Source organism: Cibotium barometz, chromosome 21 (assembly GCF_041138505.1).
Source record: "Cibotium barometz isolate CiBa-2024 chromosome 21, ASM4113850v1, whole genome shotgun sequence".
NCBI classification, from domain to species: Eukaryota; Viridiplantae; Streptophyta; class Polypodiopsida; order Cyatheales; family Cibotiaceae; genus Cibotium; species Cibotium barometz.
In genome coordinates, this window is record NC_141066.1 from 31,060,934 (window position 1) to 31,076,852 (window position 15,919).

The 15,919-nt window shown below is 44.6% G+C and overlaps 1 protein-coding gene across 3 annotated transcripts in view; it reads left to right on the top strand.

Annotated features, from left to right (window-relative positions):
- LOC147627072 (nicotinate phosphoribosyltransferase 1-like) overlaps nucleotides 1-15,290 on the top strand; it is a 39,977-nt gene extending 24,687 nt beyond the window's left edge. The window contains exons 6-15 of one of the 3 annotated variants that reach the window (XM_086815637.1): nucleotides 716-791; nucleotides 947-1,048; nucleotides 1,233-1,349; nucleotides 2,769-2,827; nucleotides 3,327-3,501; nucleotides 3,628-3,762; nucleotides 3,849-3,947; nucleotides 14,474-14,582; nucleotides 14,680-14,783; nucleotides 15,058-15,290. In XM_086815637.1, coding sequence (XP_086671763.1) covers nucleotides 716-791; nucleotides 947-1,048; nucleotides 1,233-1,349; nucleotides 2,769-2,827; nucleotides 3,327-3,501; nucleotides 3,628-3,762; nucleotides 3,849-3,947; nucleotides 14,474-14,582; nucleotides 14,680-14,783; nucleotides 15,058-15,135 — 1,054 coding nt within the window. In that variant the 3' untranslated portion in view covers nucleotides 15,136-15,290. Of the gene's footprint in view, nucleotides 1-715; nucleotides 792-946; nucleotides 1,049-1,232; nucleotides 1,350-2,768; nucleotides 2,828-3,326; nucleotides 3,502-3,627; nucleotides 3,763-3,848; nucleotides 3,948-14,473; nucleotides 14,583-14,670; nucleotides 14,784-15,057 lie in introns of all 3 variants that reach the window. The other 2 variants (XM_086815636.1, XM_086815638.1) reach the window with 2 other exon arrangements.
- The last annotated feature ends 629 nt before the right edge of the window (nucleotides 15,291-15,919 follow it).

Below are 15,919 nucleotides of genomic sequence, written 5' to 3' on the forward strand. Positions count from 1 at the left end.
TACCTGGCACTAACCCTTGGGGTTAGGGACTAATCCAGTAGGGTTAGGGGAGCCCTGGGATTAGGAAAAGTAGGCCGATTTAGGTGGTTAGGGTTCAGATTCAATAAATCCAAGGTTAGTGGCTATTTATGACTGGACTCTTGGGTTGTTGAATAACAATGTTGGCTGATGGTCTATGCCTGGACCAAACTCCTGCCATGAACATGGTGGTCTTGCCAAAGGTCCTTTAGGATAGGCTGTGGTGGTATGGGACGCCATAGCGGACTGGCTTGGCCTGTGGGGAGTGGGACCCTAGCCCTTGGCTCGGGGGAGATTCTTGTTGGAATCTACGGTTGGGAGCTGAGTTTGCCTGCACCCTTATATATGTTCTAACCTTGTGTGTTTAGCTTGTGTATCAGGTGGTCCTATGGGGGCTTTACACCTAACCCGCCTTTCATGTCTTCTGCTGAAAAATTAAAAATTTGAGTCAGACACTAAAACTTGTGTTCTAGCGTGGTTGTGACACTTAAGTAGCCAGTGGTGTCCAAAAAATTAATAATGCCTTTCATATTTATCCTCTTCATGTGGTTTTTGTTAGCTTTTACATATCACACCCTATGTTTATCATCTCAATTAGAGCATATTGCTTGTTGCTATAATGTCAATACTTTGCTCTGTTTGATGAGGCATACACTTGATCAGATTCTATTTAAGATTAAATGGTTTTGAGGTACAGCAATGTTGAGGCTGGTAGAAGGTTTGGGATACCAGTTTGTGGGACACATTCGCATGCTTTTGTGAGCTCATTCATGGTAAAGATTTCTTACCAAGACAGGATAAAAGTTTTCAATTTTGAGAGAGAAGCTCACAGATAAAGAAACTACCTGAGGTACTAGGACATGTCATGGTGAATAAACATGTGAATTAACTAATGTGAATATTTTTTAAAACTTTTATTTATGTATAGGGCATCAAAGAAATAACAGAGAGGTCTCTTTTATATAGCAGTGGAGATCGCAAATGTGATGATTTTGTGGGTCTAGCACAACGATGGCTTAGCAAATTGCGGGTATAAAAGTCTGCCTTCTGATTAATTTTTCAATTTATTGAAAGCTAGGCCACCATTATTTTTTTAAATTATAGCATTGTTGTCCTGGCATGCCCTTTTAAAAAAAATTGAAACAAAGACATTGAAGCTTCCACATAAAGATGCATGCATACTCCCTGATCTCGTCTTCCTTTTGATTTTACAGGCAACAGAATCTCTTCGGGGCCTTTTTTCGGAGACTAATCATAGTGAACTAGCAGCTTTTACATCCTATGCATTATCTTTTCCAACAAAATTCCAAGCCCTAGTTGATACTTTTGATGTAAGCTTTGATATGCTTTACAAGCTGATATTTTGTAATTTTTGAAGTTCATTTTGTTTGCTTTATTAGGCAATTATGATGCATAAATTGCACTCCACTTATGGAGAATTTTATGAAGTGGGTGTTTTTTATTGCATTTTTTCTCTGTATCAAACCCTTATCTAGAAGATCTTTCAATTTTCTTTGCAAATATTTAAGGTCTCCATAGTCTGAACGTTATTCTCTTCTATGGTATTGGCCTTCAATAACTCTGGTACCTTCACATTATCTTCCAACATTTGGTCTTGGCCACCTGCACACTTACAAGGTGAGAAAACATACTTACCCCTTGCCAATCCCATAAAATAATTATCAGCGCATAGATTGAACCATAATGTTAGATTCACACTTATCCTTGGGATTTTTTTGGGGTTTTTTCAATAACTCAATATATGGGCAATTTTAAGTCGAGTAATCCAGTCTAATCAATGGACCCTATGGCGGGGATTAGTGAGTTTACTCCTTTTTAACCAACTTCCGGGCCTGTCAGCATACATGGATACACTTGAGAATCATGGGCTTATTGTTATATGACTTTGGTCCCTAGCTCTGTGGTGTTTTTCTGTATCTCATTCTCATCTGCTCTGCTTCCAGTCTCTGCATGCACCCCGTCTCACCCTCAATCTCTTACAATATTCCTTACTAAATATCAGATAATTTTGGAGAAGGTAATCAATGGGTAAAGAGGTTTTGAGAATCCATTTTGGATTGAGAGAAATAGTGTAGCTCTCTTTGCGGACTGCTCGTTCCTTGGGGAAGTGTTTTATGCTACAATTGAAGCACCCCTGTCATGCACCCATGTTGTGAATTGCCTCTTCTGTTTGTGTCCTATTTCATGCTACGTTCTCCCTTGCTGACATCCTTGGCATTTTTTTATTTGTTGCATCTCTTTTCTTCCCTGCCTTCTCTCTGGTGAACGATAATTTTCAACATCCTCCAAACACTACTTTTCATGACTGCATCTTTTCACTTTGACTTTCTCCAACGAATCATGCATCCCATTGAGGAAAATGACTTTCTCCAACGAATCATGCATCCCATTGAGGAAAATGACTTGCAGGTGCATGTGAGGTTTTTTTTTTGGGGGGGTGCCCAAATGGCGCGTATTCTGTAGGAGAAATTTAGGTAAGGTGGCCCACTAAAATACCAACTTGTTGGTTTTATAAAAGTTTGCATGTAGTTTTTTCTCAAATTGAAGACATCATTACTTGGAGTGTACATGTTAAAACCAAGAAGACTTGGGAAGACAAAAAGTCATAAGGAACATGCTTATGCTTTTTCTCAAATTGAAGATGTCATTTGGAGTGTACATGTTAAAACCAGGAAGACCTGGGAAGACAAAAGGTCATAAGGAACATGTTTATGTGTTTTTCTTTTCAGGTCATGAGGAGCGGGGTTCCGAATTTTTGTGCTGTTGCTCTTGCGCTGAATGAACTTGGGTAAGGCTATTCAGATTAATTATTTTTTTCCCGTCGCATAGAAAAAAAGACTACCTTTTTGCCATTCCTGCCCATGTGTTTGAATGGACAGACCATCCCTTGTTTGCTGACATTATGGGTGTCAGACGCCAAGTGAGCAGCATTTGAAATGTGGTTGTGCTCTCTGTGAAGGTGGCAGCTGCATTCAACACATCAGCTTGATTGAGAATGCAGGGCAGGTATCCTAGTTTACCTGCAGGTAGGGAAGCTGGCTGATCAGCGAACATGACGTAAATGTCTGATACATTTTAAGTTCTGCTTGAATATTCAGGCCTTCTGACCTTATGTTAGTTTATGTTCTAATTGCGTGCAAAACCTACTTCTCAGAGCAGAAGTGCAATTTCTTGTTTCAAGGTCCTTTGTGTTTTTCTTGTCCTTCCTATTGAACATGATCACTCTATGTATCATTAAGAAGTTTTGAATGATCTGTAAGGCCTGAATATGGTAATCTTTGTTGCAGGTACAAGGCATTAGGCATCAGATTGGACTCTGGTGATCTGGCGTACCTCTCAAAAGAAACTCGTAAAATCTTTTCAATTGTGGAAAAAGAATTTGGTGCCGTAGATTTTGGACACCTTGTCATCACAGCAAGCAATGACATAAACGAAGAGACACTCGATGCGTTGAATAAACAGGTACATGGTGTTTTGTGCTGGCATGGTGGGCAAGCCATTCATAAATCTGCTTTGTGGTGTATCTGGATACGAGTGCAAAAATGTGCTCTGTAAATGAGAAACTGAGCTTATAGCAATAACAAACAGGGCCATGAGATTGATGCTTTTGGAATAGGGACACATCTTGTGACGTGCTCAACACAGCCAGCTCTGGGTTGCGTCTACAAACTTGTTGAGATCAATAAGCAGCCCCGGATGAAACTATCTCAAGATATCGAGAAGGTCAGATTCTCTTGCGAAATGTCATTCCTTACATGCTCTGAATACTTGTTTGTTGGTTGCAATCTTATATTTTGCTATAATAACAGGTAACAATCCCTTGCAAGAAAGAAGCTTACAGGCTCTATGGAGTTGAAGGTTATGCTTTGGTTGATATTATGAAAGGAGAAGATGAGCCTTCACCAAAGGTTTGTTTTACTTAATTCCTTTCATTGATAGCACATGATGACCTTATAACTGTTTATGTTTCAAATGTATAAACCGGAGATGGGGCAGTGTTCGTGTGTGTGTGAGAGAGAGAGAGAGAGAGAGATTAAACGTCTTGGTATCTGGCAGTACATCCTCTCTCAATCCAAGTAAACCCCATATCCAAACCCCAATCTGTTTGCGGAGAGTCACTAATCCAGAATCTCGTTGATTTGTGCCAATTTATGGTGCTGCCTGCTGCCCGAAAAAATATCTCCAAGGAAGTGCGGAAAGCACAGAAGCATGCTTGTGAAGCCTCCAAAAACATAGCAGTATCATCTGCTGACTTGGAGTCCAGTAACTCTTCCTCTTCACGAAGAGGTAGCCTAAGGTCTGAAACCCCTATGGTAACTTTGAGAAACATGCTCATAGCCTCCGCTACTATAAGGTAAAGTAGCGGAGCTAAGAGGCATCCTTGCCTCACAGAACAGGAGATTTAAAAGCGCTCACCACGCCCCCCGCAGGCAAAAACTGTGTTGTGGGCCTCCCTATACATGCAAGAGACCTCTCTGATCCACTCATGGGAGAAACCCATCCACGCCATCGTGCCTTCGAAGAAGTCCCAATCCACTCTGTCATAAGCTTTTTCAAACTCTAGCAAGAGAATGGCAAGGGGTTGTTGGCTAGATTTAGCCCACTCCGTGTATCATGAATAACTCTGTGAAGAATAGGCTGAAACCTCATACTCACTGCCTTCGCTAAGATTTTGTAAGTAGACCCAAGCAGAGTTATGGGCCTCCACTGTCTAATATTGATCTCGTCCCCACCTTTCGTGACAAGGTGGATAAGACCCTTCGTGAGAAAAGGGGGTATCATGCTAGTACACCACATCTCCTGCAGTGGAGTAGTAACATCATCACTAATGTAATCCCAAAATTGCAAAAAAGGAGGACGGAGAGAGACCATCATCCCCTGGGCATTTATCTTTTGCGAGGGCGTGCAAAGCATGTCTCAGCTCATTCTTCAAAAAGGGTCCAAAGAGGCGCACATATCATCTATAATGCACCTGGGCATGTGCTCCCATACTTTATGTTGTGCAACATCTCTATCCAAAGAGTGGGCCTTTGCATAGAGAAAGGTCTTATAAAAATCTGAAGCAATACTCCTCACCTTATTTAAATTAGTATGGAATTATCCTTGAGAATCCTGCATGTGACATGTAATGGGTGTGCACGTGACATTCCCCTTTGCTAAACTGTTGGCTGGGTGGTATACCTGGCAACCTTTTGACTCCTCTACTGATCCTTGTGTATTGAAACCACTGCCCCCTTGTGACTTCTTCTGTTGGGACTGAGGTCGACTGTCGGAGTTGAATCCTTTGAGCCAGAGACTCGTCTACTTTGGGAACTGAATGGCAAATGCTGCTAAAACTGCTTGGAAATACCTGAGTCACCCCTGACCTAGCTGTGGAATCCTTTCACACACCATCTCAGTCGTTCTTGAACCTCTGAACCTCCTAAGGTGATGTTGGAGCAAACTTCCGTCTTCTTATGTGGAAGAGAACCCCCTGCTGTTGCCAGTTGAAGCCCAAAACTTCGTTTACTCCTTTGATGATGGATGTCATTCTTTCCCAGAGAACTCATGGGCAAAACATGTATGTCTTGCAGATGCAAGATTGTCTGCTAGGATGACTGCTATGCAAGCCATGTGTAACCCTATATGCTGTGCAAGAATGCGAATGGATGGGTTACTAATGCATGCCTAAGGGGAAAATTGAAATCCCTAAGGATGGCCTGCAAGATTTTGAGAACTGGGTTTAATTGTGCGGAAGCGATTAACATGATGATTGACTGAATGAATGATGGAATGAAAATGATCCAAGGCTGGTTACCCTGTAACGCTCTGATACCAATGTGACATGTGAGGGATTGATCGTAGTAATCACAACCTTAGGCTAACTAAACTTCACTTAATGATGTTTAAGAGATAGACAATTAGTGTCAATGCAATGCAATGTAGCTATATTAGATGGATGGGTTACAATGAGATCTAAATAGATCTCTGATGTTGTCCTAGATGAAGATCCTTCTCGGGAGGACAGACCCATCATTGGTCCGGTATGCCTGACATCTTCGTACATTGCTTCAAGGGACCATTAGGTCCTAGAAGCTACACAAAATCTTCAAAGGGCTCATTGTCACGAGCCAACACCATAACCCTGGGAACATCATCATACGAGGTAGTGAGTATCTGGGTAGCAGAAGTGGGAAAAGCTGGGATGGTGGGCACCTGAAGGACTAGCCCAAAGGTTGCCACAATGGCCAATAAGCATGAGGAAGACTTGGGAATCTGAGAGTAATAGGGTAATGGTTCCGGTCTGCTTCGACAGGGTCTGGTGTAAGGTAGGAAGAAAATCTTCCTTGGGCCCAAAGGGAAAGGACTGCCCTTGAGCACTTCTGAAGCTGCCTCCTTCGCGTGAAAGTCTATAGAATCCTTTACCAAGTAGCCTTGCATCTTTAAAATGGAGTGAGAAGTCGGAAGGCAATGCCCTAGCATGTAGTCATGGGCTTGGATACGAGGGGTGAGAGTCAAAGATTTTTCCAATGAGCATCATCTTGGAGTCTTTCTTGATTTCGGCGAAGAGGGCTGCAAGCTCATCTTGAGAAAATTGGATGGTTCGTCCGGCTACAGGGGATTCGTTAGCCATGATGCTAATCCACGTTTTATCTTCTTGGATGCAGAGCACCGACCACCTTCTTCGCCCTTGGTAAGATCTATTCTGCGAGCTTGGGATTGCACGAGGAACTTTTTGGATCAAATTCCTCCACGCTCATGGCCATTTGGGCCAAGATTTAGGGATCTTCAAGGGCTGCTGAGAGAAATGGTGGCCAATTCATGAGAGAATGGAATCATGGAATCTTTTTCACTCTCTCATATGGGGCCTTGCTGGCAACGCAAAGCGCTAGATTGGTTAAGATTTTCCCCTTTCTTAGTCGGAAATCTCCCTTCTTGTAAATTTTCTTCATACTCAATAGAAGTTTCTTTTCCAGGGGAGGAGGGGGCAGCGGAATTATGTTGTCACGTGCATCCCGCACTTGGATGCCACGTAGACATATCTGTACAGAAGGTGCAGGACCTGGGATGGTGAGTTGGTCCCATGTGAGCCCAGTCCGGGACGAGACAGCCAGGGATCCATCTCAGTTGTCCGAGGTCACATGTGCATTGTCCTGCACAGGAGTCCAAGGTCAGGTGTGCACTGTCCTGCACATGAAACAGTGCCAATCCGCGCTGTGAGTCTCCCTCTAGAATGATGTCAGTGATTCTGTGTATCTGGTATGGTACCGGATGCCAGATCATTGTGTAGGTAGTTAGGGTTTGCGTTTAGAACAAGGGGCCAGCCCATAGGGCTACCCCAAGTCTTAGTGTGGGCATGGGGATGGTGTGAAACCATCCCCATGAGGGCCGAGAAGGCCGTGGCTGAACCCACCAGCCATACAGGGGCTGTAGGACAGACCTAGGAGCAGGCTAAGGGAAGCATACAGGTTATATAGCCTAGTTATGGCTGTAAGGGCAAGTTTGGGGCAGCCCATACAGGCTGCCCAATCCCCAAACAGCCTAGACACAGTGCCCAGCCCCTCTTTGCACAGGCACCTAATGCCCAGCCAGCCATGAGAGAGTGCGCAGCATTTAGTGGGATTTTTCCAGCATTTAATGCTGAATTTACAGTCGTGGGACAGAATATTGCTGGCCACCTGGATTTAGAGCTGGCCGACTGCTGTTTAGAAGTAGTATAAATAGGAGAGCCCACAATCCCATTGTTTCATCTGAGATTTCACCAAGAGATCAAGCATACAAGGGCTAGACAAGCCAAGAAGTTGCTAAGCAAAGGGGTGGAGGACTGCAGGTCAAGGGCAGGGATTTCCCAGCCAAGAAAGGTCAAGGTTTTCTGTATTTTCTTTTCAGATTCACATCATTCTAATAAAGCAAATAAACCATCCGTGGTGGGGGCCCCACAGAGGGTATTTGGGACCCAATACTATGTCCTCTCCATCTCTCTCTCTCTCTCTCTCTCTCTCTCTCTCTCTCTCTATTTTTTGCACATCTTCATTCAGTTTTTGTGCGTTAATTCCGTCGCGAAAAGAGTGCTGATTTCCGAGCATTGAAGTTACCGATCCTCTCCGAAGCTTCCGCATGTTACAGTGGTATCAGAGCCTACTTCAAGTGCAAGGATTCAGTAAAGAAACCAAATTTTTTTCTCGCTCGTGTGGTTGGTTTTTAGACGCCGGTGGACTACCCTTTTCGGAGTGACTCCTGTCCCTCGAAGGACGGTTGGTTTTCAGCCTCCGGACGTCTCCCACACATATAGTGGATGGTTAGATTGCGTTCCGGAAAGGAAGTGCATTTTTCTGCTATGGCGAGCTTCGATGACGAGAGAGACCAAGAACCATGGGACCAGAGTGCACCAGGCAGCCCAGCTAGGACACCAAGCTTGAGTGTTACAGATATGTTCCAGCAGATGATGCGAGCAATCGCAGACTAGACAACCAAGTTGGACGAGCAGAAGGTGCAGATCTTGGCTCTGGAAGAGCGTACCCGTTCTCCAGCGTCGCGTTTTCCATCTCCTCCTCCCTCTCCTTCCGTATCCTAGATTCTCGACACAGGGACCCTCTCGTGGGGTCACGACCGCAGCCGAGCTCTTTGCTTGAGTTGCAAATGCGTGCATTGGAGATCTGACAACGTGAAGACGAAGCCATGCGACGTGTGGAGCACGAGCGTTACCTAGCAGCTTTGGACGCCAGATTGACACCGGCGGCGCCCTCGAATCATTTTCCCTAGAAAATGAACTTCAGTAAGTATAATGGTAAACTTGATCCCACAACTCTCTATTCATGGTTACATCAGTTTGAAGCTTACTTTGCCGCAGTTAGAAAAACAGATACTGACAGAGTGATCTTAGCTAGTTGGTACTTGGAAGGTGAGGCCATTCCTTGGTGGACTCAGTGGGCTCATGCCCACACCAGATTAGGTATGGCACCTTATGTATGGGACGAGTTTGTCCGTGACCTTAATTAGCGGTTTCTACTGCCCCAGTACCTTGAGCGACTCGAAGACAAGTTCAGGGAAGCACGTCAGAAACGCGCAACCAGTCCTTCAATTTGCCAATAGAATTTTGACTTTATGTCTGCAATTAGGCTTATCTGATTCGGACAAGAAAGGACAGTTTTTGTATGGCCTTGACACGCAAATCCAATAAGAGGTGCGTATGTTTCGGCCAGCCACCTTTGAAGACGCACTCTCGCTTGCGCAGAGTGCAGAAATGAAACATAATAGTGGCAAGCCCAAGACATCCTAGCCGGCTTCTCCCAGGGCTACCGCCTCGGGGAGCAAAGGCCAGAACCAGACGGGGTCTTCCCCAGGATAGAGTCTGGGAGCCTCTGGCTCCAAGAACTCGAACAATGCGTCTAAGCTTACTCCAAACCAGAAAGCGGAGGCAGGCAAGACAAGTGGCAAGTTGAGTGTTGAGGAGCTTTCTCAGTACAAGAAGGAGGGTAGATGTTTCTTTTGTCATACAAAAGGACATACTTCTCGGGATTGTCCTAAGAAGCCTCCAAAGCCCGCCGCTGTTGCCTCCACAGCTTCCGTGGTGAGCTTAGCTCCCACACAGACCCCAGCGGCTACCCCTAGTTCTTCAAACCCCGGTGCTTCAGTTGGAGCAATTATTAGCCGGGAGCTCGAAGATAAGCAGAAGGGCGCCCATGACCAGGAGTATGAGCGCAACGAATTGCTCAAGCCCTTTGGCTACATAGGTGGCCAGAGAGTCGTCTTGTTTGACAGCGGTAGCACGGAGGATGTGGTCACAGAACAGGCCGCTAGGCGTGCCCGTTTCGACCTGACTTCGGTAGACAAACAAGTTAAGGGTTTTGACACATGCATGACAACGAGCGTCAAGTATGAAGCTCTAGGTGCTAAGTTAGTTATTCAGGGCATAGAATTTGTGCGTGATTTTATGGTTGCCCCTCTTGTAGGAGCAGACATAATTTTGGGCATTCAATGGTTTCACAAGTTTCTTCCTGATGTCAAGTGGGACAAGCACACGTTCCAGATCAATTGGAATGTGTCGAACGCCCTAGTGACTATTAAGTGTGAGCCAGGAATTCCGAACTTTCCGCTCATAAGCCACTTGCAGGCTAAGCGAGCAGTCAGGAAAGGCGCACAGTGTGCATATACATCCAGACAGCCCAGACAGCGGCCAGTGCTTCCGAGAAGTACTCGGTTCTCCATGAAAAGTTCCAGAAGATTTTTCTTCAGGACAGCCTCCCTCCCCAGCTCCCCCCGTCCAGATCGTAGGACCACAAGATTGACCTCCTCCCAGGCTCGGAACCCCCGAGCAAGTTTCCTTATCGCCTTTCCAAGGCAATGGAATCGGAGTTGGACCGGCCAACTCCAAGAATTGTTGCAATCTGGCTTTATCCGCCCCTGCGTGTCGCCATTTGCAGCACCGATCTTATTTGTCAAGAAGAAAGATGGGTCTTCCCGTTTGTGTATCGATTATCGTGCACTAAACAAGCTGACTATCAAGAGCGGATTCCCGATGCCTCGAATCGATTATATTCTCGAGAGGCTGAATGGAGCAAAGGTGTTCTCGAAACTTGATTTAAAGAGTGGGTACCACCAGTTGCGGATTGTGGAGGGGGACATCCCCAAGACAACCTTCCGTACGGAACGGGCCCCCTCTATGAATTTGTGGTCATGCCATTTGGCTTGACGAACGCCCTAGCTACATTTAACCGGATGATGATGCGTGTTTTCCGGGATTTGATTGGAAAGTGTGTTCATATTTTTGGACGACATACTAGTATTTTCAGCTATGGTTGAGCAGCATGACATTGATGTGGAGAAAGTCCTTAAGTTACTGGAAAGCAACGAGCTCTATGTCAATGAAAAGAAGTCAGAATTTTATCTGTTCCAGGTGCATTACTCGGGATACATAATTAGTGCTGAAGGCATTCGACTTGATCCGGCTAAAGTGGCCGAGATTGTCAACTAGGAAGTACCTTAGACAGTCTATGACATCAGATCCTTTGTGGGTATATGCCACGCATACTCCACCCACATCGACAAGTTTTCTGACCTCTCGGTAGATCTCACCGATCTGCTAAAGGGAGTGAAGACAAGAAGGCAAAAGATTTGAATGACTCCATGAGCGTTGGAGGCATTCAAGAACCTCAAGGTGGCTTTATCAAAAGCGCCTTGTTTAGCACTTGCCTCATGGGACGAACCATTTCAAGTGATCACCGATGTTAGTAACATCGCAATTGGAGGTGTATTGCACCAGAAGGGTCATCCAGTAGCTTACATGTCTCGTAAGTTACTGCCCGCAGAGAAAAACTACTCAGTCTATGATCGTGAACTCCTAGCAGTTATACAGGCCTTGAAAAATTGGAAACATTTTCTGTATGGCCGTGATTTTGAGGTTTGCATTGACCATCAAGCATTACGCTGGATTCAGACAATGCGAAGCGCACAGTGGAGTAATCGACAACACCGTTGGAGCCAGATGTTTCAGCAATTCAGTGGTATGATTGAGTACCTTCCAGGAAAGGCCAATCCAGTGGCCGATGCTTTGAGCGGGAAGGGAGAGGTGACTACGATTCAAACCACTAGACTCGATCTTGTTGGTACAAGACTAGATGACATGAAGCACACATACGCGGATTCCGAGGAATTCGGTACACAGTGGGAACAGGCATTGGATGCCACAGGACCATGCCACTTTCTGATACGCGATGGTTGGCTTTTCTACAAAGGCCGACTATGTGTCATGAAATCGTTCAGGGCAGCTCTTCTCCATGATGCCCATGACGCCATTACAGGTGATCATAGGGGTATGAATTCGACTCTGGAGAAATTGGAACGGCAATATTATTGGCCAAAGATGAGGCGAGATGTGTTTACATATGTACAACGCTGTGATATTTTTCAAAAGGTGATAGCTCCTCGCGTAAAGAAGATAGGGTTATTATAGCCCTTGCCGATTCCTGAGGGTCCTTTCCAAGATATTTTGATGGACTTTGTCACGAATCTGCCTCCCAGTCCGAGTAAGCGTAATACGCAGTGCTTAACTATTGTTGATAGATTTAGCAAATTTGTTATGCTTATTCCTTGCAGGGTCAATGTGACCGCCGAGGATGTTACCCAGTTGTTCATTCGGCATTGGTACCCGATTGGCGGGATTCCTAGGACCGATCCTCTCCGAAGCTTCCGCATGTTACATATGCATAGTGAAGGATCTTGTCACACAGTCTCACACTTCCTTCTTTATCCTGAGTTTCGCGAGTCTTTAGCAATCCACTTTATCACTTCAAACTTTAAGAGATGAGAGAGATAGATCTGTACACCTTATTGGGTCCCAAATTACCCACTGAAGAGCCCCCTCCTATTGCTAGGAGTATTTGCCTTATTATCTTTGAAGAGAATGGTTTACTTGGGACTGTAGATAAGCCAAACACAAGACCTTTGAAAGACAAAGAGTCGGGCTGAACTGTACACAGCTGTAGAAGCAGCAATGATAACTGATCTCAAGCCTATGCACTCTTCCAATGGAATGTAGGAAGGCCGCAAATATGAGGCTGAGAGAAGGGGCTGATTGGGACTGTTTCTAGGTTGTGTTATGCACTATGAATGAATGAGAATGCAACGTTTTACCTTCACCAAAGTGGCTGTAGCAAAATGATGAACTGAAGGACTGCTGAATTCTGTTGTATGATGAAAACGCAATGTAGACTAAGCAAGGCTGCTGGCTGAATGCTGTGGATGCTGCGTTTTGCTGATGGAAGGCTGATGGTACAAGCGATGATGGTCCTAGTGCTGTAGGACTGAAACACTTGCTCCAAATGATGATGAATGATGAGATCTACTTGCTGTAGGCTGAATCGATGATGAGCCAACTGCTGAATGATGAGATACTTGAATGAGATGCAAGGGCTGGTCGGCTGGTTGCAAAAGCTGGCCGACTGTAGCATTAAATGCTACACAGCTTGCTAAAGGGATAAATAATGGTAATAATGCTGGAAAAATATGGAAAATATGCTATAAAATATGATAAAATTATTGGATGATATTCCAAGGCTTTTGCAATGGTCTATGTGGTCTATGTGCAAATGAGATGAATGATATGCACTATGCAACCATGATTTGATGCAAACCCTAAAGCTTCTACAGACTCTATATGCATGAATGATTCTCTCCAAGTGGGTTAAGGGACGTGACTGACTGACTGACTGACTGACTGACTCTCTAAGGCTGAGGAATGACCTACGTAGCTCGTGCCTGACATATCCGGGACTGAGGATTACAATGGGGTCACGGCGTACGACGATTAGTAAATCCTAAAGGGTTCTACTGTTGTATAGGGTTGCACTGATGATGAGCCATCTTGTCACCATGCACTACAGTACAGAGTGCATGTGACAATGATTGACGAGAGACTCACCGTATCTGCTGCTAGTTGGAAAGTGTCTCTATGATGCTGGCACACATTCTGAAACTACCAGTAAACTAGTGCGCTGCAAGGATACCCAATTGAACATGATGATAACTGTCAAGCTATCACATGGCAAGCACTAAGTGGAAATCAGTAGCCATTTAATCTCATCAGCGAGTCAGTCTTTGACACTGTTCAAGTTTGATGCTTCCCATGGTTGACTTACTGGACTCCCCCAAAATGTCCATGAAAAATCAAGCCACACTAAGAATTGAGCATATTGCTAGGAAATTCTGTTGGATTCACACATCCGAGAATGTTTCAAGAAATACACCCTTCAGACCCAAGAATTGTGCACTACAACGTAGAAATGTGTACAATCACCTTCATGGTCCAACCATACAACAGACAAGACCATGGGCCAAAAGATTGTGGAACTAAGGTTACAAGGATCGGCGAGGCTAAGAATCACAGGGGCATGGTAGAACATCTTCGGGGTTGGTTTCAATGGAGAGTAGTGGCTGTCCCCTCGTGGCCGGAGTCGCTCCAAGTGTGTCCGAATGGTGGAAGCAAGATGGCTCCATCGGATGTGCCCTTTTCTTGCGCTCTTTGTGGCGCGTGAAGGGTGAAAATGTGATCCAATGTAGAGTAATTCCTCTTGAAGCCTGCATGGCTTGTGTCTCTCAGTCTGTGTCCCTCTGCCCACCTAGCCTGCACCTCCAAAACTGCCCCATAAAGTTTGGCCTGTGTGTAACCAATCATGATGGTCCAGTAGTCATTGGGCTCCAAGGGGTCTCTTACTTCGTGAATAGGGACGATGGTATGGCTGGTCCATGAGGGGAGGGAGGCCTTCACACAAAGCCTTATTAAAGAGTAGTGAGCTAGGATAGGAGTCAGGGCTCTCCACCCATGTGCCAAGTGCTGTGAGAGAGAGAGAGAGAGAGAGAGAGAGAGAGTAGGGGGTTTAACAATTCTTACTATAAGTACGGGTTGCCATTATGAGCATTAGGAAACGTCTTGTCTCATGATTCTGCGAATGAACAGGTTGACGAGCGGATACTATGTAGGCATCCTTTTAGTGAATCCAAAAGAGCTCATGTGATTCCTCAAAAAGTGGAGAAGTTGTACAAATGTTACTGGGCTGGAAATTCGGGTATGTAATATTGTGCTGGCAGGAAATCAATACAATTGTCCTTTTAAAAGGGGGATCTTAAACTCTTAATTGTTCATATACTTTGAAGGGATTTCAGAAGAGAGATTGCCTTCATTGAAAGAGGTGAGGACACGATGCAAAGAACAGTTGGCAGCAATGCGTCCTGACCATCTTCGTGGCTTGAATCCTACACCTTATAAGGTTGTCACTGCTCTAAATGGTTTAATTTTTTTGCTTGTGCTTCTGTACAGCCATGTTTAAATTTACTACATACGAATATATAAGCATGTATGTACATGCATACATGTCTATGCGCGCCCACGTGTGTGTGCACACACAAATACATGCATGAATGCATGTAATCTGGCAGTAGGGGGTTTCTGCCAGAGTACTAACTCGGTTTCAGCCTACAGTCATGGGGTGCCTATGAAATAAATACAAAGAAACAATTCTGACGTCAATTTTTGGTGGTCAGGTAAGTGTAACGGGAAAGCTGTATGAATTTATTCATTTCCTGTGGCTCAATGAAGCACCTGTTGGGGAGTTACAGTGACGAAGAAGAAAGAATGAAGACTGTTAAGGGGGACTCTTTTTGTATATGAAATCTCACATTTCAGTTTAAAATAAATATTTGAACCACAGCAGGCACAGCTTCTTTGTGGAAATGTTAGCGTTCGTTCTAGCCCAAAAAAAGCATGCCTCATCATTTGAATGTGCTTACAAAGCACTTATCAATCTTAGTCTTGCTCTCTTAAGACATTGCTCATTTTAACATTACTAGGATGTGAGGGTGTAATGTTAAGAGTTTTGAAGCTCTGTACGAATGCAGAGTGTAGAAAACAAAAGTCAACTCAGATGTCTCACCAACAATGCATGGAATAATCCTAAAACACACTTATGCTGAACATGGTATGGTCGCCCACCAAGTTTATTCCAGGAATGAACGAGATCTGCATGCCAGAACCGTGAGCTACTTAGTTGCTTACTTGTCAGCATTCTGAAAAAGTTCAACCCACTCAGATGATTCGGATGATAACACACAGTACATTCAACACAGTACAATCAGATCTGCACACAGTATGCCAGAACAACACAGTACAATCAGATCTCAACACACGCATGCCAGAACTGTGAGCTACGCATTTGCTTACATGTCAGCACTAGTATAATTCTGGAAAAAATTTCAACCCACTCAGATGATTCGGATGATAACACATAGTACTGTTTCTTGCAATAATACATGGGTGTGTAGCCTGTTGCAGATGTAAAAAAAGGGGGAGAGAGTCAGGAATGTCTTTGTTGGTTATAGGGATCCTACATGAAATACTGTGGGAATA